Raw genomic sequence first — 25,993 nt, 5'->3', positions numbered from 1 at the left:
TACGCGGGACTAGCACATACTGGCTGACCGTCGGCCTGGCGAGAAGAAGGCTTTTTCTTTCTCTCTCTCTCTCTCTCTTTCGCGAGGTTTCCACCATAAAGCCGAACTGGAGTTCCCCTTCCCCCCGCCCCACGAGCGCGCGACAATTCAGTGGAAGAAAGTAGGCTTCGCCTGACCCTTCTTATTCCGTGAATCGACTTCACTATTACTCGCTACGAAAAAAAGACCCCGCCGATCGCGCCGACGTGCTTTCCACCTCGTGGAAAGTTACGCGTGATGTTAAACTGCGCGCCGGTAAACGCGATCTCGCGTCCACGCGTGCGTTACGCGGAACTATCTAAATTTAAACATCCACGCGAAGATCGCCGCGTCCGTTCACCGTGAGCTGGACTCACGAATTTTTCCCCGATAACGAGAGCGCCATGCGGCGCGCAGCCTCGCGGCCTCGTTAATTTGCGACAATTAATGGTAACGAATTCCGCGGCGTACCATTTCTGTAACGGATTAAGGAATGCTGATTTCGTTCGGTGAACATTGCGATCTCGATTTTCCGTGTTCAGTTTCTTTCGGCGCGTTACAGCGTTTAACGGGATATTGGGAGAAAGCAAAATTTTCGAGAAGATGATACAGCATTACTTCTTAATCTGAAAATTATTTAGCTTTTTTTTCTTTTATTCCATTATTTATTTCTCATATTTTTGTGTTTTTACTTTAGTGGGAAGAGATTGCAATACTGTAGTGGGTTTCTCAATTAGCGGTTTATTCTATCTTTCTATATGTCATATTTTGTCACGAAACTAATTTATCGTCATGTTAATGTTCAGATATTTTCATTTCAAAATTAACAGCGAAGTTGCCGCTTCGCAACTGAAACTACATCCACGTATTGGATTTGCCAAAGTTGCTGTCGTTACACGCTGCGCCGGCTACTATTATTTTGATATAATTCCGCAAAGCGGAAGGGACATTGAATATTCTGCAGAAATTTCAACAAGATAACTTGGGAAACCAACCGAGTCGCGCGGTTAATTTACTCTTTTACCATTACAAGACTTGTAACCGCGTACATGCCATGCAGGAATTTTCGACTTCGAATTAGTTGAATCTTGCATCAAAGAGATTGCCCTTTCTTCTAACATACGTGTCAACTTCAAATAGCATGCGAAAGTATCTTATGACTTTTGTAAAAGCGAGAAAGGAGGCACAGAGAGAGAGAGAGAGAGAGAGAGAATATCGTTGGAAATAAATGTGCGTAATAAAAAAAAAGAGCGTAATAAAAAGAGGCCGACAGAGATGCGTTATCGTGAAAATTCGATTCTCTCTTGCGAGTGGCGATTCTTCGAATGTCACAAGATAATTATCGTAAATTAAACTGCGAGGTGCTAGTGGACGCGGATACTGCCGCGGAAAGTCGTAGAGAAGACTCTTCCGTCGCTCATAAACCGTTCGTAACGGCGCGCAAGTTGCGAGTGTTTCAAAGATAGTGGATAAGGAAGCCAGCGGGGCAGACTCATATTCGACAAACGGTCATGTAACCAACTCGCATTGTTAGCGCGTCTGCTATCGGCGTCGGTCGGCTTTTGAGCAATAGCAGTAGGTTAATTAGCGTGGTCCCCCGTGAAATTTATGTAATAACCAGGCTCTCGTTCTTGTTGGTGCATGAAGCGTTGACGCAATAGAAGATGGATATCATAGGCGAGCCTGGGATTCGCATTTTCTCGCGAATCCAGAAACGTTCATTAAAATTCGGCGTCATTGGCGCAATCGCGTGACGCCAAAATGCGTAGTCTGTAATTTCGTACATGATGCAAACGTACCCAAAATAAACATCTTAGAGAAAGTTAATCTCTAAATGATATTTTTTAATAAAAAGTACGAAAATATTCTCTTTTTACATCTATGACATCGGATGTTTTGCGAACAGCCGTTTCCCGATATTATTAATTTTATAAAGGTTTTTTTTGTATGAAAAAGAAATTCTAGATATAATATTTACAATATATCTTTTCCTCTTTAATTTTTCGATTTACGAATAAAATGAAGTTGATGAAAAGCCTTTGAGGCACGCAGACACGCGCAGAGTCCTGTAATTTCATTCATTTTGTTGTTAGATGCAATTTTATGTGCATTTCATTTTGTTACGCTTAATTAAGCGTACGAATTATGCGCGCTCTTCAATTCAAGAACATCTCGCAATTTACGCGTTTCTTTTCAGACGAGTAATAACGTAAAAGCGGCGCTTCTCGTCTGGGACGTCGCATATGCAGCCGCAAATGGCAGACACTTTATAATCATTAGCGTGAAATTCGATTCTTAGCCGAGTGACGACGTGATAGCCGGAGAGCGTCTACGATCTCGTCCTGCGAGCATGAGGACGGAGACGTCGTGGACGAGGAAGGACAGATTGCATAGACCGCGAGGTAGAGATGTGAGAAGGGGGGCACGTGTGTTATGACATAATTGCTTAAGAAAGTTCGGAATGCGAATACGCGCAGCACGCGCATACACACACACACACACGCGTGCACATGCATCTGTAGTGGAAGTAGTCCGTGCCGTTACGTTCGTTTCGCAAAACTTGTCCGTGCTATAATCGACATCTGCTTTTTTGCTCCTTTTTATACGGAGGAGGAGATATATAATTGTATCGTTCCCCAGGGCACCGGAACGTCGGCACCTCGTCCTCTGCATTTTTACGATGCCAGTGACCTTCCCCTACTTTTCGAGCGCAGCCGAGCGGTTTCTTGTCTTTCCGCTATTCCGAAGGAAACGGCGACCGGCGACGTCCAAAACTTTTTATTTACAAATCGAAAAATTGGAAGACAAAGAATATATCGCAAATGCTGTACAACGCTGATTTTTTTTTCACAAAAAGGTCATTTGGTAAGATCAATGGTATCGGAAAGAATCGATGCAGTTCGCTCGCTACGTCGTCCACGATGCCAAAAATAAAAGAGAGTAGTAGTTTCCTTTTGTACTTTTTACTTGATAAATATTATTTAGAAGCTAGCTTTCTCTAAGATTTTTACTTTCGGTACGTGAAATTATATTTATGTCTTCAATTGCCGACGAGTATAATGAGACTTAAAGACTCGTGCGAGATTTTACAGTTTCCGTAATTTTCCTTTTCCCCACGTCATGATTGCTATTAGTGAACGCATCATTTAAGACCCATATAGCTATCCCCGGAGAAAATGTACGAATTACTTTCGCGCGGGAAAAAAATCGCCCACGTCACACTGGTACGATATCTTTATCGAGAATATTTTATTGCTGCACTTTAGCCGCAATGCTAAAATTAACGTAGAGTGTTTCTCATCGGATTTCATCCGCTATCCAATCTCGTTTTATTGGGCAACACCGAGGTACGTGATTATCCGGTAAAACGCGTTCATTTTCGTTTCCGGTTCAAGACGACCGGTTCGCAGGCTCGGATCGCGGCACGCGTGAAACGGGGCTTGCAGAGGGAAAGGGCAAAACCGGCCGAACTATATTCCACGGGACGTTGCTCCTCGTAACCGGCCCCGACCGCCGCGCTGGCCGGCCGTCGTAACCGCCGTTTCGTGCGCCAAAGTGCACGGTTGCGGTGCAACATAATTAAGCTGGCTTATGGTGTTACAGTGCCGATCTGTTCCGGCGTGAACCTCGCGGTTCGCCGACGAATGATTCGCAAACGGTCGTAAATCGCGTTCGAGCGCACCATGATTTTCACTTAAGAGAGCGTTACAAATTATGAGTCGATTTCGTGTCATAATCGTTGCCCGACTGAAAAGAAAAAAGAAATAAATAAACGTGCAATAATTCACGCCGCGATTTCGCGCGCGCGAATGAAACCCGATTTACCTTCGTATTTTTATAGTCTTAACTTAGTATTTTTATAGCCTCCTATATTACTTTTCGAATCTCGCCTCAAGGACGTATCGGATGAGATGTGTACTTAGAATGTAGGTCGATATTTTGAGCCGCAAACAGTTCAATCATTAACTTTTATCATAGCATAAAATTAAGATTATTTATCAGAGAAGCTTAATTATTCACATTCGATTCTGATTAAAAGAAGGATAATTAATATTAATATACTTGTTTCTATATATTAATATATATTAATATACTTGTTTTCTCCAAATTAATGTCATATAATGTCATGGATATTAAATTGATTCTCAATATCCATCTGTCGAGACATATCATGTCTTAAAATTGGTCTTAGCTGAGTTTCTCAGCAGAAACGTTATAAATACGGGTCTTATATTCACGTCAAAACAACCCGTAGAGTTAGCTTTTACACCATTTATCTAACGGATCTGCATACTGACTCATTCCAGAGTCTTGCCCATCTTATCGACATGAATAAATTAAATACTCGGTTGAAGAAGATAAGAAGTTCTTTAATAAGAAAGAGCTTAAAGAGAGCAATATTGTATGTTTAGTGTTTATTTAAACGCCGTAATTAAATTTTATAAGAAATCTACAATTCTAAACTAAACGCTGAAGAGGTGCGCATAAAATTATATTACGGTAAAAAATAGATGTAGAATGGAACATCATATAAGCCGAAAATTTTTAATTATGCTCAGTGGAAGTAGTTAACTGTCATTTATGCAACTCTTCACAATTTAAAAACGCATTTTAATTGTAAACGAGGAATTACATTTGCAGAGACGATGAAAAGCGCTTGTGAAATGTACTTGTTACAAGATACACCACCAAGTTTCGGGTTAACTGTTGCGAATAACCGGGAAAAGCGTATCACTTTGAAGCAAAAGCTGGATGTCCAGCGTGTCGATGATCACGATGAACAAATTGACACCAACTCACGCTTCGGGTATTCACACGCAGCTTTCCGCTGTTCTCTCTTGATATCCGATTGTCAAAACGACCAGTGATACTTTTAGGGTCAAATTTGATTTGCAAAACATTCGCTCGAGCTCTTCTTACTGACATAAAAACGTTCGCGATTCACAAAAGAATTGAGCATATATTAATATATATTACTATTACATTTATTTCAAGATTATTGAATCGCGAGAAACCAAATTTAAATATCAAGATTACGTTACGAAAATATTATATTTATTCTCGTGATCCATTTATGTAACTATATAATGTCAATATGTTATGTAACTATATTATGTAAATATATGTCACATTGCAAAATTGATTTTTAGCTGAATTTATTAACAGAATTAATTATAAACATGAGTGTGTAACTTCTTATTTTCCTTTTTTTAAAGAGAAAGATATTGCCGCTATTAAGCCGTGCAAAATTCTAGTTGCGCGAATTGCATTAAAGTCCTTTTATTTTTTGGTCGCTCTTCTTAAAAAAAACTTTCTGAGGAAAACTTTATTAAATCGTACATTAGGAACTGAAGTTTCACATGCCGGCAACTCCCACGTTTTCTTGAGATTTATCATAGTTGGATTAGTTACTTAATATATTGTTGCGCTGCAACGAACATATAAAGATTTACGAACACATAATTCTATCAACGCATATTTAAGTTTTTAAGTAAAGAAGCGATTACCTAAAAAGGAAAGAAATTTAAATTTTATTACTTTTATGGAGGTCTTTTGTATCTTCTTTTAAGACAAGGGATATTATTATCTTAATCTCAATTAGTTATATAGATCTCAATAAATATAAAATCTTGTTTTTTTTATGTCAGCGTCGATCTAAAATCAAGTTTTAGTACTACTGAGAACAGTAAATATCAGAATAATTTTGCGCTATTCGAGAAAAATGAAAGCTTATAGTTATGCAGCTCCAGCGACATGCAGAATTGCATGGTTAAATTCTAAGAAAGTAAATAGAAAGTAAAATGAATCTATTTCAAACGCAACAATATGCTTGAAGGAAGAGAAACTTATTTTTACTCATTTATCGAATGCGTAAAAAATAAACGCTTTAATGAAATATTCGCACAAATTAATGGTCGTTCCTTACGACCCGCGTTAAGTCTGAAAATTTCTTATTTTCCACCAAGAAACTCGGTAGAGAGAATAAACCGAGCGCCATCCTCGTCTATTGATCGATCATCGCCGGTTCAACATGGCATCGGGGTGATATTCGCGTTTAGTCCGATCCTCGGTCCTTTAAGAAGGACGAGAATTCCTCGTGAAGATCTTTACATTCCTCGAGCATCCATGCAAGAAAACCATCAAGAAAGTAAGTCCGCTATATAGTTAGTCGGATTTCTTCTTAACGACGAGCTACAGCTGGAACGTAATACGTGTGAAACGTTGACGCAGGTTATGGGGAACACCCTCGCTCGGGGGTGATAGTTTGGACAGCAACGTTGGCTAATCCGGTTTGATATTCCAATTTTTCAGGTATAAGCAGTTAAGAGCTATCTCATGGTTCGTTTTTACACGCAAATCCTATTAATTAATTATCCTATTATTTAATTAAATTAAAAATTAAGCATGAAGTTTATTTTGTGACGAAGTAATTAACGCAGCGTGCTACAATTTATTTATTTATTTATTTAAACATTTATAACATGGAGTAATTAAAAGCGAGTTGTTTTTAGTGTTAGTGTTAAGTTCTTTTTCATTTACGAATTTATAATAACTGAAGTAGTTTTAAGTTAATGTCGTAATTACGAGGATTGGTAAATACTGCCGTAGGAGCTTCTCCTCCTAAAGAACAATTCCAGCAGGTTTGCGAAGAGAGTTGTTCCTGCAAAATGCAGAAGCGATGGCGTTGTCAACACACGATGTAACCGGAAATGCTCGTCGCTATTCTATTACAAAGAGATCTATTTATTCGATCAAATGTGGTATACACGCAATTCCGTTAATTGCGTTGGTAGACTACGTCGCTCTATATATCTGGTACATACTTGGGTATACTATTTCACTTGATGTCCGGACGGCACGATGACGAATGACAAACACAACACGTTTCAGTTGAAGGAGAGTGAGATCGACGTGAGATTAAATGCTTTCAAGAATTGCTTCATAAAGTCGAAACAGTCGACAGTAAAAATAAAAGCAGCACTCTCGAGAAGAGGCGCAAGGAGTAGAAACTTTTAATGGCGAAATATCGATGTACTTTTTGAAATAATCATCGTACGACAAAGTACACGCGTTACAGCGTTAATGATTTATCGTTTTAAGCTTCTTACTTAGATTTTGCTACCTCGGAAGGATTAAGCTAATGTTGTGGCATGACGGCATGATATGAATAATGGAATGCTCACAGAAGCATAAAAATGAAAATAAAGATACACATAAGAAATAAGTTTAAAAATGCATATCATGTCCCATAGAGATAAAGAAGGCATGAGGAATTGAATATTCGAAAAGAATCCTTTTCTATTTTTGTATGCATGTATTATGATTGTAACAATGTTGATAATGATACTACACAAAATAAATTAATAAACTGTTGTTTTATTGAAAGAAAACATTTTTAAACAATACGAGATTAATCTGTGTATATATCCCATAATATATAATTACATAGATATTACCCGAATAATTTTGTTGTATAGCGGATGAGAAATAACAGTATTTTAATATTGTTGTAAATTTAATGTTATACAACTCTATTTTTTCAAAATATAGAACACAAATTCTTATAGAAATTAACTTACGTCTATTTAACAGAAAATTTGATATTCCAGATATAAATCCAGTTTTACAACTTTCTCCTTAATAAAAACTACATGTATTGCGATATAATGTGATATGATCTATAAAGTTGTTATTTTTTTACTCAAACTGTGACAGCTAAAACAAAAATATGTAAAAAAGATATAAGAGACAACAGATATCTTAACTAATTAAAATATTAATCTTACTAGAATGTGTAATGTTTATTTTAGAATATTCAGAAATAAAAAATAACGCTTACCGCTCTTTGCAAATTCAGATAAGCGTCTTTCATTCCTTTGTCATCAAGAAGTACTAAATGTTCTTTAAGTTTATCCAATACTTCATCAAAGGGTGTTTTATAGATATATCCTTTAGGTATATCGTGACAATTTGCTTTGCGATAATGAAGCCACGTAACGACGAATTCGACGAAGTGACACGATAGATGTTGCATATTTACGTTAAAAATGAGATCACAAGTACTCAGTATGCTGCAAAGATAAGGCATTAGCGTAGTTGCTTTAGTATTACAAAAGTGTAATAGAGCCACTAAACTTTGATATACCACATCTTGCGATATTGGGTGTGTCTGTAAAAAGATAGCAATTAAGTATGCTTAACTGATTGTTATCTCTTATTTAATTATTTTAGTATTCATAATTCTTAATTAATATCCCTAATTATTAAAACAAACAATACAATAAATCTTTTGATAGGAAAGTTTTTTATGCTTTTTTATTTTTATAGTTTTAAATGTAACTAACCTGTGCATGAATGGTATGGTAAACCTCATAAAGATTAATTAGATACTTATTATCGATATCGATCGTGATATCTTGCAAAACGATGGCCAATCCATCATCATTTAATGTTAAAAGTTTGCATATAAATTGCATTCCGTTTGCTATGCAGCTCGGTGATTTTCTTGCGTATGTTAACAGCTGAAGCAAGTTTTTTATTTGTACCGTCAATGGCTTTTTGCACTGAAAAACAAATTTGTCTTAAGATATTCAACAATTTTATTTAAATTTTTACACGTACAATTTATAATTATTATACCTTTACTGATGATTTCTTTTGACAATAAATAATAAACGTGAGCAGTTTTATACTAGTGGTGGATAATTGTGATCTTTCTTTCGAAAATCCGTATTTGTATAGCTGTTTCAACAGCCAAAAATTATTTACATATGTTTCAAGCACTGTAATCGAAGTTAAAACATATTTTTAAATGGCAGAAACGCACAACATCATTATTTTTATTCGAATATTTGTATTTTACCTTCAAATGTCTCGCATGACATAGCGGTATCTAACAAAATGTACGCTTGTGTTAAAATTAAAGTCATGAATTTCGTATCTGTGTTCTTCTTTAATATAATATTAACAATATTATCGGCGCTGGATATTATGGAAGCTATCGGTATCGTCAATGGTCGGATAGTATTAGCTAATTCCAGAACCGTCTCTATATGCGCGACTGCAAATGCAAATTAACGAGACTTTCTAATTGCAATATTAGATATGATCCTAATATTAATTTTAAATAAATAATAAAATATATATTTTTCTAAATATATATTTTAATAAATATATATTTCTCTTTATTTTAATTTATATATATTTCTCTAAAAATTTAATAGTATTAGAATATCAACTTAGAATATTTCTCGCAATAATCTTTCTTGGAAGGTTTATCGAATTATTTTGACAAACCATAATCTGATGAATACGATGAAAGAATATTAGGTAACAAACGCCACACAATAGCCGCGACTTCGTCCACGAGCTGTGTATTATCTTTGACCATTTGCATTAAATGATGAAGCCCTTTCACAGCAACATTAACAATAGGTTTGGGATAACCGACACGTATCACGAACTATGTGCAAGTAAATAAAAATTATTAACTATTCTCATATTTAAAAAACTCTTATTTTTACTAAAGTTATCAAATATTAATATTTAATTTATTAAAACGTTTAAAATTATCCTAAAAATATTAACAAAGGAACATTAACGAAGACGTATAATCAAAAATACTAGTTTGATGTTTTATCTCTTTTTTTTTCTTTCTTTTTTCGACATCAAAAAAATAGATGTTTTGCTTACCAATAAATGATGAACAACTTTGTCGCAACTGAATGATAGTGGCCTGATGTCGCCATCGGACTCTATCAGCCACAAATTTAAAACTCGGTTCAGTAAGTCTTGCGAAATGCTTGGACATTTAAGACAATAACGTACAAGATCAATATGATGGGTATAAAATTCGTTGATCTCTGAATGTTGTAAAATACTCGTCATTTGATTAACCGCGTTTTCATAACGATATACTAAATTAGGACGCGGATGAGATAGAGACGTTACCTGCGAAATCGAACGCAATTAATGCATGGCGCAAACAAGTACGAGGTAAATATGTACTCACAGCAAATAACAGCCACAGAGGTTTTAAAATCGAGACTGAAATCGGCACAGACTTCGGGAGTAGCATGATTCTAGCAATTAGCGATTCTAAGGATATCACGTCGTTTCTGAAGAATGAAATAGAAATTATAATGTTTGAATTGAAACAAGAGATAATACGAAAAAAAAAATATTGTTTTCATACTCTTGAGTGCCAAGAAAATGATAGTATAGCAGAATTATAAGGGCCGACCCATCTTTTTTGTGTGCTATGGCGTCGTCCCATTTTGTCGAATCTTTCGGCAATTGAAGGAGACCTAAATGCAAAATATTTGCAAACTTTGCTCTTTCCATGGAGAATGCCGTTTTACCGAGAATACCTAGAATCCATGATAGTAATATGCAGGTGCTCCTTCGTAAATTCTCTCTGCAATGTGAAACGTTACTTCGTGATTTATGTATGCTGTTGTTCAGTGGTTTAAATATACATCTTTGAAATATAAGAGATTCTCAAACGTCAGTAATAATATATAATACACCCAATTTACTCTGTAATATTGCAGATTTTAGAAACGATTTTTATTAAATATTTTCATAGAATGCTATGAATAGTGTATGAAGTGAGAACAATAGATCTCTCTACATATCTTTAGATTACAAAATTCTGACTGATATAAAAGAAATAACAAATGTTAAGGAAATTACAATTAAAAGCATTAAAATTATCTCGCAAGAAATAATGAAGAAATTCCTAACAAATTCAATATGCATTGAAACATTAGACTAAAAATGAATAGATTTTCTTTAATACACGTCAGTTCGAAGATAATTTAAGCAAAGATATTTAAAATATTTAAATCATTAAATGTCTTGCGAGCTTGTTTTTATAGCTGTGTACCTCACTGGTTTATTAAAAAAACAATTAATGATATATTTAACTATAAAGCAGAATATATTCACGTTCGGCAATTGCAACGTAATTCTATTGATCATTGTCATACAGCATTAGAAATGGCGCAACTTACGAAAACTGTACGGTCAAATATAAGAAGCGCTTCAGATAACCATTGGCAGTCAAGTGGTTTGACAAGTTGTCCTTATTACAGTTGTTTAGCTGATACAAGTGGTTTAGACAAGAGATGAGATTTCTATAAAACTCGATCAAGTCGAGACGAGACAAGTCTGCGTCCTGCCAAAAAAAAATGTGTTTATTACTTATTCATTACGGTATATCATTAATGGATTTATATTATGCGATATTCTTTAATGAACGTACTTTAATGTATGGTATAAGTATATCCATCATCGTATCGTACACGCAAATTTCCAGATTGTCTTTCTTCTCGCGAATCTTAAGCTCGATCTGATTCTTTGCCCTCGAATCTTGCATGAAACAGAATCTGTCAAACGGGAAATGTTTGTAACAAAAATGGTTTCGATATCGACACTCAGAAAAAGTAGGTAATTGACGAATATCCCACCGAGAACTGCTAGCGCAAGTACTGCACAATGAATCAGCGGCGAATAAAATCGCGTTGTCGTCGTCGCTGCATTTGACAATTTTTGTCATTGACTTTAACACATTGTGACAGACGTCGATAATCTCCTCATCAGTACTATTATCAAAAACTGCTTGTTTCTGCAGGACGACATTTAACATTGTGACAGCCGCAAATTTTAGCTTATTCTTCTGCAAATCTTCGACATTCAGATTCTTCACGAAAAGTACAATTTGCTGCAGAATACAGTCCGTGTCGAAGCTCACATCTAATTTTAGCGATCTAAAAGTCATTATGATAAATGTTGGAATTTTACTATAATAATTGTAATCGCTTTAGCAAAGTATTTAATCATAGTTAAAATTATCGGTATATTAACAAATTTACATGGAGATTTAGATAATTGTTAAGTGTATAGATAATAAATAGTATTTATAAATGTATAGATATAATGAATAAGCAATATATAATTGACAAATAATATAATACATTAATTTATATTAAATTATATATTATAATATATAATTAATTCAATGATAAATATATAGAGGATAATACTGAAGAGATTGCGTTATGTTTTCATAGTGAACAACGGTGAGAAGAATATTACCTAACAAGTACACCGGAGACGCTCTGAATAAGTCTCTCAAACAGCGCTGAGTCTTTGAGTGATTTATTTACACAGTAACTGAGTCTCAACATTGTCTGTATAGCTATTATAGCCGCTTGATTCTCATAGAATTCTTTGTGGGCGCTCAGAATCTCGAAACACTCGAGGACGACTCTGCGAAGAAAATAGATAAAGATATCTTTCAATCGTGAAACGTGGGTGGGAATGTAAGAAATCTCGAATTTTGCAAATAACTAAATCGCCGAATTCTTCGTAGCGTAAGAAAGGAGTTGCGTATACTTGATGAAATCTTCATCCGACGTCTGCATGACGTCACATATGATGGATATCATGTCGAATCTGACGAGCTGTCCCACGACGACGCCTCTCTCAGATTCCCTCGTATCTCTCAGGAACATCAGGATCTTTTCCACGACCCAGACCTAATTTCATCGCGCAGGATCGAAAATAAAATTATAATAAGAACTATACATTTTGACGCGGAGGGGAAGCTGCTGACGTTTCAGATGCCGATTCGGGCCGATACTGACTCGTTTTCACTTCTTTCCGCTCCATTTCCGCTCGATCGTCCTCGATTCGTGCGTTACGCGTTCGCGTTACAGGTGATGAATACCGCTGTAATTTCGCTGAGTTCATACCGAATGCACGCGAGCCGAGTCGTAACGGGATCCTCAGGCTCGTTCAGATTAATAAAACGCGACCCTTTGGTCCTTTCTCGCGTGTTCGCGGCACTGATGATTAAACTCAGCGAAATTATGTCTTAATTAAGAAGAAAGTTATACTTTATTAAGAGGAAGAGTAAGAGGAAGAGTAAGAGTAAGAAGTCGAGGGAACGTTGCTCGCGCCAGCGTTGAAGTCGGAGGCAACTTTCCCGGAAAAAGAAATATATATATTACTATGTATATAAAATGTACAATATTTTTCTCGACATTCGATCTCTCTTGTAGTCTGATTGTTACAAATATTTGCTCTCGTCAGCGTAAACGCGAAACGAGGATCGAGCGGCACGGTGAAACGCGCGGCGCATATAGTCGTGAATATAGGTTTTCTCTTGTACATATACCTGCGCGTTTCCCGACATTAATCGGTTCTTCATATGCGGCAGCATATCGTTTATGTCGCTCACGCACAAATCAAACAACGACTCCATCGCGTTGAACGGGTTGTTTTCCCACAAATTACGCAGACAAATTTGCGCCTGGCTGAGAAGTTGTCGCGACGCGTGGGTGTAACGAACCGAAGTGCGTCGCCTATTCAGGCGCGCAAGGTCAATGGCTAACTTCTCGATGTTAAAAGAACGCGATTTGCGGGAGGGATGTTTGAATATGAATTTAATCGTCGGATGTTGTGACACGAGAACACGTCGCGATACAAAGTTGGACAGGAGAGAATTGGAGAGAAATGTGTGTCTTTCATGTCTTTCTTTAACTTCGTACTGGAATATATTCTCGGGAACCCGCAGGGATGACCGCATAGTCATTTGAGTTTTGGAACTCACTGATTTGACCTCGATACAATGAGTTTACACCCGTACATCATACACACGCCCATGTTTGCGTGTTTTTTTGAACGTGATGGCGCAACGAGTATCTGAAGAAAAGTAAAAGCGAAGTAATAACTTTATTAAGGAGAGAACATGTATATCGTGTAATATTATCTCATTTGCATTAGAAGTATTTTTTCAAGAAAAATGAATATATGTGTTATTATAAATGTAAAAAATGTGTAACACATAATATATAAATAATATAATTTTTTAATACAGTATAATATATATTATATTGAAAATATAATATATATTATATATTATGTTATATATTATTTAATAATATGTAATATACAAAATTATTATTATTATATTAAATTTTTCACTTCTCTGTTAAATGCTGAAAAATACGTCCAGCTATCCCTGACATTATTGGAATTAGATTCGATTAATTCCTCATGGAATAAAATTTCATATTTTTCACGCTGAAGAAAGGGGAAAAAAGCAAAAAGATCTAAATTCAGATCACCATCCCTGTGGAAAGCAGGACTGAACTAAGTCTTGAAAATAGAAATTTTAATTAGTTGATTAAGTCTTTTTCTGTCAGATATTTATTATTATTATTAATATTATTATTGGTGAAAAAGTCGCTTTATAGGATACACCGTTAGGTTTCGGGTTAACTGTGACGAACATGCGCGATAAGCGTGTCACTTTGAAGTAAAAGCTGGACGTCACAGCGCGTCGATAACCACGACGAACAAATTGACGCCAACTCGCGCATCGAATATTCTCACATGCCGGCTTTTCGCCTTTCTCTCTTGACATCCGATTGTCAAAGCGAACAGCGAAACTTTCAGGGTCAAGTTCGATTTCCGAAGCGCTCGCTCGCTCGCTCGCTCGCGCGATGAGCTCTTCTTGCTGGCGCGAAAAATTTCACGCTTCACGAAGGAATCAAGCCAGCCCGCGTCGCTCCATTTCGCCCGATGGAAGACGTACGGGCGACCGCAGATTTTCTTGTCTTTCCCAATTCGTACTTCACGCACCAGATAACTGTCGCTGCTCAATTAATTTTCTCTCCCGTGTGATTTAGGCAAAAGTTATAGAACTTTCAACATAACTCCCGTTATATATTGTGAAATTAAGATGCTCCACAAATAACTCTCGGGAGATTACCGATACGCCGCGAAAACGTAAAATCGCCTCGCTTTCGCGGTCCGTGAGTGAAATCGTCTCGCGCGAGGACAAACGAGGGTCCGATATTTAACGAGCGTGCGATTACACGCGCGCGAGCGCAAGTAATCATGATATTAATTAGTAAACGCGCCCGAGACGCGTTCGAGCGAGGAAACGCCACGCGACGTGACGAAGACTCTAATTCATTTTCGTTACTTTTCTTAGCTACCTCAAGAACGTACTCTAAGTAGACTAAAGAAACCGTTTATCGCGGAAGTGGGTTACGAGCGCACGATAATGCACGATTAATTAATCGAAAATAAGGCACGTAATGATGCCGCCGAGATTTCGCGTCATTCACAAAACACATCGACGCCCCACCGCGGATCGATATTCGATCTCGAATGAATCTGAATTGCATTTAGACGCAGGGCGAGAAATAAAATTTATTCCAGAACAATTCTCAAAGCGAGTTTTCCACGTTCACCGTGAAATTCCTCTCGATTGTGGCTTCAAAATTCAAAATAAAATTTCTACAAGCAAAATGTTACAACAAAACGCAGATTTTAGTTGTTTTAATATGTATATACTGAACAACGTATAGGAATTACATTCCGAAACACGTTTCTAATCGTTAATCACGGTGTTCGAAAGCATTGAAAGAGATTTAAGAATAATGTTTTATTACATGTTGCACGATTTTCATATATGTAGTTTATGATAAGTAAGCACTATTTAGAAAAAGAGATCTGTGACAAAGAAATATCTTCTTTATATCACGAAAATTGTATAATAAGACTTTTGCTTTACTTACCTTAATATGCCGCGGTCGTTGATTAACAAGATAATATATAAGAGGTAAAAGTAGCGTAAAGAGATTACTTATGCAACAATAACAAACATCATTTACTACAACGTTGCAATTAATGCTTTTAATAGATCTCCGTCTCTCTTCTCCCCCCCCCTCCCCGTTTATACTTATTCTATAATAATCAGTTTCTTTCTTACTCTCAGTAGTGCCGCGCTACAATGATCATGACGTCGACTGTAATAATCACGATAACAATAATCAGAATAATAATCGTGAGCCGTTGGTTGTAAAATGGCATCGGATTTTCCAATGTATCTAAGATCCATGAGAGAGCTACGCGAGATATCTTTTTATCACCCTCGTCTGTCTCACTTTCTTGCGGAACGTTCAGGTGCCGAATTCGATTCACCGTCCGCGGATTGTCCTCAAGCCATTTTACAATCGCCCCGCTCGTGTGCAATAACGCTATCAATAATCGTACAATAAATGCATATGTGAACAGAACTGTAACTATGGAGGATACATAATATTGAGATAATCTTGCATTCGCGTCGAGTCGTCTTCGAAGTCGCGTCTTCTTACGCGCGAACGCGTAATCGCGTGCCAGGATAATTCGAGGAAAAGTCGATTTAACGTGAAAAAGATCGCGGAATGTCTCGACCTTCCCACAAACGACAGCGAAATTGAAGTCGCGGATGGAATTTCTTCGCTCGGATGACGCCGCTGCAATCATTATCGCCCGCTAATTGAAAACACAACGGCGAGATCGTATTGTCGGCGTATTCCCGGAACGGGTCGCGTTTTCGCCGACGGCAGGAGTTTTCTGTGATGTAATCTTCTTGATGCTGGGAGGCATCAAAGATATCTTCCCCGCTCTCGCGCGCCGTCAACAAGATATTGAATATTCGCGGTAACGAGACGCAACTTCGAACTCGACGACGTGAAATACGAATCAGCGATTCTCGCGATGGATGTTCGCCTCGGTTTCTCCGCACAGCTAACGCTAGACGTACTTATATTCTATGCCTCAGGTAAAATTCTCTAAGAACGCGCCGATAGAGGCACGAACGACGATAGCCCGAGTGACTATACCGAGCGTCGAGATATCTTTGTAACATCGTAGAAACGCGACAATTATCGTCGTATTTTAATTGATTTCGTGGAATTTTAAAAAGCGGTGTAAACAAGAAATACGAAGTGCACTTTGAACGAATAAGATTCTATAGCTATAATAAATAACATACGCATAATGATACAATAAGAAATGTAGATTGACAGGTCACGTAGTAAAAATGAGAAGAAAATAAAGTCATTAAAATTAAAAGGGAACTTTACATTAAAGCGTATCGATATAAAACACAAACGTACTCTCTAAATTTGATTCAGTGAATAGTCACTGATATCAGTGTAAAGTATGTCACTTTTCGTGAATCAGGCATACTTTACACTGATATCAGTGACTATTCACTGATTCAGATTTAGAGAGTAAAGAAACAGTTTTGCACGTTTGTATAAATTAATATGGATAAATTTGAGGAGTAACGTGCTTTATACGTATCCTTAATACGTATTAATGAATAATAATAATTACTGATCAATATAGATCGTTATTTTGAACATAGTTCGCTTTCCGATTTTCAAAGTCCCTCTATTTCTCTGCTGTCCGAAACTTTAATACGATAACGCATCGTACAATACACAATAATTAATTCTTTATACAACTCGTCGTAATATACTATATAATATATATATATAATAATAATGATCGTACAACTAACAATTTTAATGACGTTACTCATCTTCGAGCCACCGGCCAGAGACAGAATCGACGTCCTTTATGAACGTCTCGCTACGATAAACTATACGAGATTCAAATGCAAAACGTTCTTTAAGAACGTGCAACCACTCACGCGATGACAGATACGGGCGACTCGTTAAATTAACATGTTCCGCGATTCCTATTATAGATTCTATTTTACATTATTATTCATATATTTACTTATTTATTTATATATATATATAATTTCTCTTTCTGTATTTGTTTCTTCTTTCTCTGTCTGAAAATCTCTAAGCTATATGTTATAAGGACTAGTTACACGGTAGGATTTAATTTAGCTATGTGTACTCAACAAGCCAGTCTAGCTTTTCGACGCGTCACCTGCCGTGCTGATGGCGGTCAGAGCATAAAGAAACGCTTGAACACTCGGGATGATATCCGCCATCCATTTTGGTGCTGAGAAACACCTCGATTGTACGGCGAGATCGCGTCGGACATGAACTCGAACGCGCGTCTCCAAGCACTTACAGCTAAATGATCCTCTCGATCGACGTTTCGACATTCGACGCGACCGCTTCCCGTGTTTCATCGGTCTATGCTCGAAGGATGTGTGTGCCTCTCCTTGCCTTATCTCTAATGTCCTTTAGGCGATATTCTACACTGATTGGTATTCTACACCGACGTACAAGCCGCCTCGAACGGTATCCGCGCGCGAGTTACGCAAAGTTCGCGCGAATGTCGTTCAAGAATAAAAATCCATTTATCGGTACAGTAATTTGATAACGCGTTTATTCCGCTTTTATTGATTTGTAAATTAAGCTGTGCCTTACGTAAAAGTCTACTTACGAGTTTTACCAAATTGACGTTACTTTAGTAGCAAGCTTGGACAGATGAGAAGAACTTTTCACAACGATCGATATATATGCACACCAACTGAAGTTTTCCCGTACATTTCCGACGCGGCTCGTACATCGTCCCGTGTGTTTCTTATTAATATTAAAAAATACAATATACGACAATAGTAACGCTACGGTGGCGGGAACGGCGGCGACGCGGGCGAGAGTGATAATTAAGGCGAGAAACGCCGAAACGTCGATCTCGGGCTGGACTAGAGTCTTATCGTAAAAAGGAAAAAGAATGAGGGAAAATATTTCGCTTATCGAGAAAACGCGCGCTACAATCGGTTCTGCTATCTTTGTCTTTGCCCTAAGTGTACGAAATGTACAAGCGGATTCGATTTTGTATCGGGAATACGAGGGGAACGGCGTAATCCGAAGAGAAAAGACCAGATCTGGACGATCCCGCATCAGCTTTCCCCCTTCGTGAGACTCGCCGATTATTATTGATTTATCTGTCCTGCAGCCTCCTATGCCGAACGAAACGAACCCTCAACTTCACCGTTATTGAACTCTCGTCTCGGCGATAAACGCATTACGTCGCTATATAATTATAATAAAGTGTGTGTATGTATATAAGATATTTCGTATCGGCTACTTGCACGAGCGCGAACATCGGCAGACGGAATTGTTTACGGACTCGATCGACGGCCGATCGACTTGCGCGTCGACGGGATTTCACTTGATCTGGTACCCTCTATAAGCTGTTTACAAAAAATTCTCTCCTCCGCCGGCTCCCGGATTCGGATTGATGTGAACTTTTGTGAGTCATCGCGCTCTGTGTGTATGTGCAGTGCTCTGTCCTTTTCGTTCTACTTCTGTCTCTCTCTTTCTCTCTGTCTCACGTCTCGGGTCGCACGCGAGTCCGTGAGCTCGAACGGCAAGATCGATTGGCGACGCTGGCGTGTAAATAATAGAACGAGCCGCGCCACTCTGCTGTACGCGGCTCTCGTAACAAAGGTACTCACACGGTTATCGAGGCGTTATTTTACCTATGTATATCACACTAGAATCCATGGTGTCTGCAGGCGCTTCTTCGTACGTCGGGACACACGCTGAGAGTTCCGCCCGCAGAACCCTGAAATATAATTCGCCAATACTACCGTGGAATATCATGATTCTTGCCTTGATTACAGATTTAAATCAGAAAAATAAATCGATCCTCTCAAATTTTTACGCTTAAACAGTTTTTTAAACAGTTATTCCCGTATATTCCGTAAAGCTGACATGCGAGCTTACCTGTCATTGTTTGGCGGAATGGTACCTAGCTAGCTTCATTTGCAGCGGATTTGATATCTTCATGTGAAAGGCGATGTCGTCCAGGGAAGCGTCGCGAACGTCCAATCCACCGATCGCTACGAGCTGATCACCTTTGCAGATCTTGCCGGTTTCGATGGCCTGACCGCCCGCTGTCTGTAGGTAGAAATCAATAGAACGCGGTGAGCGTGAACCGTCGGTTACGCTGATAGAATTATAGAATCAGACTCACTAGTTCCTTCACGTAGACTCCCTTGTTGCTCCAGAACGCGGCGAAACAGAGACCAGCTCCTTTGCCGCTTTTCTTCTGTATCTCGACCTCGTATTCCTCGGTTGGTTTCTCGTGGCGCAACACCGTCATCGTGATCTGTAAGCAACGAAATCGCGTGATCTGTAAGCAACGCACGCTCAATCGACCGAACGAGGTCTCGTCGAGAAAATATTAGAACATAGTGACAGTCCTAGCGCCGCTTATTACATTGCAAGACTGTCTCATATCTTTTTCTCGTTTCATAAAACGAGGACAGTCATTTAACAGAGTACAAATGCCACGTACAGTCCCAGGAGCTTGCTTCAGGACTGTCTCGCGAGCTTTGTCGTGCTCTATCTCCAGAAAGCTATCGCTGCCTATGCTGAGAATCTGATCGCCTGGCTGTAACCGACCATCCTTCCCAGCTGCACCTTCGGGAGATACGTCCAAAACAAATACCCCGTTCTAGAAAAAGTGTTACCTTTTATTTAATAGTGATTAAATAAGTTTAATATTGATTAATCATTAATATTTTTGAAATTAAGTGGCATCGATATATTCTATTTGCATATTCTACATTTTAACTGAATATCTCACAATTCGACAAAACAAAAATTACAAAAGAAAGTGCGACGTTACATGTCACGAGAATAGGTAAAATGCTTTTAGAGATTATTAAATATACTTACACAAGGAGTGTTAGAACCACCAGCGATGTAGAAACCTATACCTTGATTCTTCTCCTTCTGAAATTCTATCGTTATTTCCTTGCCGACATCTATCTTGCATGTCTTTGGATCCTGCCGGACTTTCTTCTCTTCGGGTTCCACCGCTTCCTTGGCGATCCCTGATATTACAGTAACGGAAGATCAAACATCAAACATTAAATAGATCGTGCAAAATCATAGTTTCGAGAACGAAATGCGTGCGTTATTATGAAAGATAAAGACTTAATCGTTAAACTCACCCGCTGCCCCACCCTTTTGCGGAGTCTTCTGTGCAACCGAAATTGAAGAATCATCCTTGAGTTCCTGACCCTTAGGCTTTTCCTTCTCCTTCTGTTCTTTATTTTCGTTAGGATTGCAAACCACTAGTTTAACGACACCCTCCGCTTTCTTCAATAACTCCGTCGCCTAAAAAAATTAACGAAGGTAGAATGTAGATAGCTTAAATGTTTAGCCCCTAGATTGGCAAGATAATTCCTTGTTTAAAGAAGAGAAAGAGAGAAAAGTACGAACCTCGTCGTACGTGCGACCTAACAAGCTATCCAGATTAACGGCCAGGATCATGTCGCCCACTAGCAACCCAGCCTGAAATATCGGTCGCGTTGTAAAGTATATGAGTTCCGCTTAAAATAGGTTTCAGTACAAGGTCGTCAGTACAAGCGAAAATTACCTGTTCTGCGGCACTGCCTTCTTGAATGTCGGACACGAAGATACCTTGTCCTACAGCCAGATGTTTCCCTTCGATAATCATTATGCCAAGGCCGTATTGACTCTACGAACGATCAATTAGCAATTAATATTAGAAAGTAAGATTGTGCAAAATATCGATCGCTCAATTGCGGTGATTCCAGACACTTACCTTCTTCACTCGTACGTCACGGACTCCCTTGTACTTCTTGAAGTCTATATAAACCTGTAACACATGAGACATAGTCCATCGGTTCATATCTCGAAAAAATCTCTTTTACTCTATTTATGAAAGTTTTAAGATTGTAAGTTTCGAAGCAACGATTCTCTTCAAAGTTATAATTTTAATATAGATCAATCAAAATTCAGCATTCTAAGGAGTAGTTATTTCTTTTTGCACGGTGAAAAAAGATTAGTTTTAAAAAGTTAGAATCTTTTTTAATTTCAAACTTATTAGATACTTATGTTACATGTTTTTTCGCAAGAAATGAGTTTATCGCATGATCTGGACATTTTGTATGATTTAAATATATATACATCGATGTGGGTGTGTGCTGTGAATAGATCTCTCAGTATTTTATCTTTTTTCCGATAATATTATCTAACATTGTTATTCATATCGGCAAAGTTTATTATCGGTTATTCATGTTTTCATTAAAATAATTATGCAACATTTCTTTTCCTCGCAATTGCTGTTCAATTAATTGCAACGCATCGAATGTATTATGCAACGCTCAATTGCTTTTCGTTGCGTTCGATTTATTGTTTTATGAGTACTATACAGCCGGTTTTGCACGATGAAAATAAAAAACGGTAGACGCCGCGAATTGACTTACGTCATCCAAGGTTGGTGGAAATTGGACTATCGGCTTTACGGCGATGTCGTCGACAGCCTTCGATCGTCTGCAACCGGGACAGGGGAAATCCGTTTATAGTTTTAATGAATTTTGTTATACATGTCGTCTCTACGTCACGCTACATTGCGGAAAAAGCTCTGGTATCTCACCGATAAACGATGATTTTGAAGAGAGTACCGGGCATGCCTTTGATAAGCGCGGAAGCGTTCAGATGACATCGTCCTTGCAATGCGCAGCCGTTTATCTAAGTGGAACAGAAAATAATATTTTATTCGTTTTCAATGTTTACCATGTTACATAACGAAATGAAACACGTAACAAAACGCGACTTGTGACGTTCCAGCTAACACATAAATGCAAATTTTTTTAATTATCCGGATGTGCGATATAAAGATAAAAAAATAATTTTAATAAAAATGAAATAAATGCTTGCGCGCACATTCGTATATGATTTCATTTTTCTAATATTTCCTTGACTTACAGACTGACTGTCAAAGTATCACATAATTTCTACGTTACACATACTTGAAACTCTAAGTATACATTACTTTAAATATAAATGTCAAAGTTCTCTCGCAAAATTTGGATTAAAGAATTTTTTCTCTTCATCTATCATATTAAGCGTAATAGAGACACATTCGTTGTTTTTCGGCTTAGCGAATACACATTCTAGGCGAAAGCATCCTGTGCTGTTATTTTCTCGAGAAAACCCGCAGCGCGCAACGTCGCGACGGGCGAGTTAAACGGATTATAGACGGCGCGTGAAACGAAGGTTAAACAACCTGACGACGTGGGGAACCGCGGTCGTAAATACGTCGTAAAAACGCGGGAAGGGAGGGAGGAGAGAAGAGTAAAATACTCACCTCCAATATCTCGTCGCCGATGAGAAGCCCGCCGTTCTTGTAAGCTGCACCCTTCGGATTGAGACCGCAGACGAACACCGCCATTCGGTTTCTGTCCTTATGTCCCGCCAGAGAGATGCCCAATCCCCTCCTGTCCTTCTCGAGGGTGACCATCACCACCTTATGCCCGAGATTCTGGTATTTCTTCTGTATTTTCACTGCAAAATAAGAGGACATTTTGCGTTGTAGAGATCAGTCGGCCAACGTGTATACCATCCGATGCGCACACGTTGGATTTTACGCATATGCTTTTTTAGTGACACAATCAGTCATCTTTCAGATCGATCATGGGATCGATTGATTGATTGGAGAGATAATAAAATTGTATTTCTCTATTAGTGGCTGCCAAACGTGACGGAGCGATCATATGGAATGAATATCGATCTCTTCTGTGACGTAAATAGCATATAAATATCTGCAATTCCCAATTGTTTCTGAATCGCGGTCTACATTTAGCAGTCGTCGTGTATAACTCACTGATCGTGTAGCCGAACTCGTCCTCTTGCTCCGGATCCGCTTCGATCTCCGACTTCGTGCGTTTCACGTTTCCGGCGCTTTTCCGCGAGATCTAGGCAAGTGATTTTTACAGCGTGTTATATCGTAGCGCGAGAGAGAGAGTCGCGGAAGTATCGACTTTCGCTCGGTTACCTCGATGCCGCTCTTCGTGTAGACATTTCCCTCCAGCATACGCGTGTCCTCCTCGTCTGAGCTCTCGTCCGAGGAATACTTGGGCTTCGAGGCAGGCTGCGCGACGGCGGAAGACGCGTGATCCTCCCGTTCCTCGCTGACCTCGCGAAGGATACCCGGATTCACGGGTGGCGACGGGGCTGTTTTCCGAATTGACTTCTTCATGGAGGATCTGACAGACAATGCGCGCTTTTGAGTCAGGGAAAATCAAGGCATTCTGATGCCGACCTCTCGTATCGCGCGGAACACTTGCGGATGAGAGATAAGCGATAGGAAAAAAATGCGCATTTTTTAACGAATATTCGTGTCTATTATACAAACTTCTAAGTTCTTTATAATGTACTTGTGTAATATAATTGTGATAATTTCTTAAAGAGCTTAGGTGAAATTGAGAGCGAATGAAAATGAAGTTCACAATTTCTCTCTATAATTATACCTTCGGGAACCAGAAGCCGAGCCATCCGAACTTTTCGAGCTTTGCCTGTGGGTATCTCCGCGTGAAACGCCGTCCCCGAGTCCTGGCTACGCAACAAATAAATTGACATTTTCAGAAGTGGAGGATTAAAATATCTTTTTATATCAATAAAATATCATCCATGTGTCGTTATAAACTATATCAATAAAAGTGAGATTTATTGTGTGGAGATATTCTCGCGTGGATGATGTGCTTACAAATTATAACTGCGTGATCGTGAAGAAACCGTCTAGATGCAAATGTCGAAAGGCATAAACTATTTATGCAAAATAAATGTTGGCGAATAAAGATGCGAATTGATTGTTGTAGGCCGGGCTTAAAATTCACACGTGCAGCGAGTACGATTATCCTCGTAACGGTGAAGTCTGCATTCATTTAATTAGGGCAGAAATACACTTTACCGTCGCGAAAAAACTGTAGTCGGCGATTCAATTAAAGAAATTAATTAGCGCGGAACTCCGAGCCTTGCGACGCGCGGTACTTCTCTCGCGCCATTTTGCCAATTAATGCAGCAATTGTGTTTGTCCCTTATGCAGAAGGCTGAGGGAAAACATCGCGCATCGCAATTTTTTTAATTGATTGTCATGAACGATCATATAAATTGCTATAGTCGATTCTACGATACTCACGTAGGTATCCAATGCGCGACAAGATAATCATCTGTCAAACATTTCATTGAAACTTCGACAATTTAATTCGTTGTGAGACTTTTTGACGTTTGCTGAATCCAGAAATGTTTAATAAAACTTTTATGAAACTTTTATGAATAGAACCATCACGAATAATCTTGTTTAACACGTACGTACGCACACGACGATAAGCACTGTTAATTACTGTTATTCAGATATCGTTATTATGCACGTGAATACTCGAGAGTGCAAAATTCGAATTGAGAAGGTATATATAACGTATATAAGGAAACCGACCTGTATTACTTCCGGCGTGATGGATCTCGCGGGCGAAACCGGCGGTGGTTTATGGCGAAAGGAGGCCGTCGGCGTTCCAGGACTGACGCCGGAAGACGACGATGTATGACTCTTGACAGTCTGCCTTCGGGCTTTGGTATCCCTTTCCTCCTGGACGGCGCCGCCGTGCTCTGGGCTCTACAACAACAATTACGAGATTCTCTCTTCCACTTTGAAATCTTCGAGTTACGCGCGAGCCAACTTAAATTAAAGCGAACGTTGCTTATTCTGTCGAAATGTATTCCGTGGCATTTTAATACTTTAACATAAGCTTATATCGATATGATATATAAAATTTTCACTTGTCACGCAGTGTTATTAATTCTGCTTTCACCAAGCTCGAGCAATAAAATAATAATAAAATAACAAAAGGTGGATGAACTTTAATGTATTGCTGCAGTGTTTTCAACATTTTAATTGCAAAATAGAACACGTAAAACAGAAAAAGCTTGATGACTTTAAAAAGAGAGGAAATTGAAGTACCACCACCACCACCACCACCACCACAGAGCAAGAGGGAAATATATGGTGCAGATAATCTCGCGGAGTTGTTTGAAAGAGATCCATACTTATTTTAGCAACGAGATAAACTGAGCAGACTGTCGAGATAAACCGGTCGGAATGAATTAGTACAACGAAAATATTTGCCGAACGTCTTGAATTGTTGCCAAAGTAACTGCAATTGAGCGAGTTTAATTCCGTAAAACAGACTGCGTGCGATGTCTTTTTTTTCCTTTTCATGTTTAAAGAAGAATATCGATTATTTTGAGAAAGTTACAATTTTCTCCTGAGTATAACACATAAGTCGATATATAAAACGATAAGTAGTTATACGTAGAACTACGCTGTTAGAACGCGATGGCAATTCTCGTAATAAATAATATGAACATCTGTGCGAAAACGT

At 38.4% G+C, this 25,993-nt stretch overlaps 2 protein-coding genes across 6 annotated transcripts in view; both read right to left on the bottom strand.

The window, feature by feature from the left end:
* Positions 1-7,211: 7,211 nt before the first annotated feature.
* LOC139819329 (uncharacterized) lies at positions 7,212-17,477 on the bottom strand. 2 transcript variants are annotated; one of them, XM_071788582.1, is made up of 14 exons: positions 12,418-13,086; positions 12,118-12,291; positions 11,490-11,789; positions 11,285-11,408; positions 11,034-11,197; positions 10,214-10,435; positions 10,031-10,136; positions 9,712-9,969; positions 9,316-9,481; positions 8,882-9,079; positions 8,659-8,801; positions 8,364-8,582; positions 7,859-8,188; positions 7,212-7,734 (listed from the first exon to the last, which is right to left on the bottom strand). In XM_071788582.1, the coding sequence occupies exons 1-14, from the start codon at positions 12,534-12,536 to the stop codon at positions 7,717-7,719; spliced, it is 2,541 nt and encodes an 846-aa protein (XP_071644683.1). In that variant the 5' UTR covers positions 12,537-13,086; the 3' UTR covers positions 7,212-7,716. The 2 variants fall into 2 exon arrangements, with proteins under 2 accessions (XP_071644683.1, XP_071644684.1); XM_071788583.1 differs by lacking the exon at positions 7,212-7,734 and adding an exon at positions 13,202-17,477 and having other exon boundaries at positions 7,741-8,188; positions 12,418-12,560.
* Positions 17,478-17,621: 144 nt separating this feature from the next.
* LOC139819326 (multiple PDZ domain protein) overlaps positions 17,622-25,993 on the bottom strand; it is a 92,183-nt gene continuing 83,811 nt past the window's right edge. For all 4 annotated transcript variants that reach the window (XM_071788570.1, XM_071788572.1, XM_071788571.1 and 1 more), the window contains 16 exons: positions 25,051-25,227; positions 24,086-24,171; positions 23,611-23,821; positions 23,440-23,530; positions 22,924-23,120; positions 22,210-22,304; positions 22,040-22,106; positions 21,376-21,429; positions 21,187-21,288; positions 21,030-21,101; positions 20,759-20,924; positions 20,481-20,638; positions 20,098-20,256; positions 19,774-19,908; positions 19,524-19,697; positions 17,622-19,362 (listed from right to left, as the gene is read on the bottom strand). In XM_071788570.1, the coding sequence (XP_071644671.1) occupies positions 19,527-19,697; positions 19,774-19,908; positions 20,098-20,256; positions 20,481-20,638; positions 20,759-20,924; positions 21,030-21,101; positions 21,187-21,288; positions 21,376-21,429; positions 22,040-22,106; positions 22,210-22,304; positions 22,924-23,120; positions 23,440-23,530; positions 23,611-23,821; positions 24,086-24,171; positions 25,051-25,227 (1,941 nt within the window). In that variant the 3' untranslated portion in view covers positions 17,622-19,362; positions 19,524-19,526. The remainder of the gene's footprint in view (positions 19,363-19,523; positions 19,698-19,773; positions 19,909-20,097; positions 20,257-20,480; positions 20,639-20,758; positions 20,925-21,029; positions 21,102-21,186; positions 21,289-21,375; positions 21,430-22,039; positions 22,107-22,209; positions 22,305-22,923; positions 23,121-23,439; positions 23,531-23,610; positions 23,822-24,085; positions 24,172-25,050; positions 25,228-25,993) is intronic.

This window comes from Temnothorax longispinosus, chromosome 9, assembly GCF_030848805.1.
Source record: "Temnothorax longispinosus isolate EJ_2023e chromosome 9, Tlon_JGU_v1, whole genome shotgun sequence".
Classification (NCBI taxonomy): Eukaryota; Metazoa; Arthropoda; class Insecta; order Hymenoptera; family Formicidae; genus Temnothorax; species Temnothorax longispinosus.
This window is presented reverse-complemented; position numbering and strand designations above follow the sequence as displayed.

Bases quoted from the DNA above. Each gene is read 5' to 3' on its own strand.
- LOC139819329 (XM_071788583.1), bottom strand. From the start codon at position 13,618: ATGACTATGCGGTCATCCCTGCGGGTTCCCGAGAATATATTCCAGTAC. The intron at 11,198-11,284 runs GTACGTTCATTA...TTTTTTTGGCAG, and splicing joins TACTTATACCATACATTAAA to GACGCAGACTTGTCTCGTCT. The intron at 8,802-8,881 runs GTAAAATACAAA...CTTCGATTACAG, and splicing joins GTCATGCGAGACATTTGAAG to TGCTTGAAACATATGTAAAT.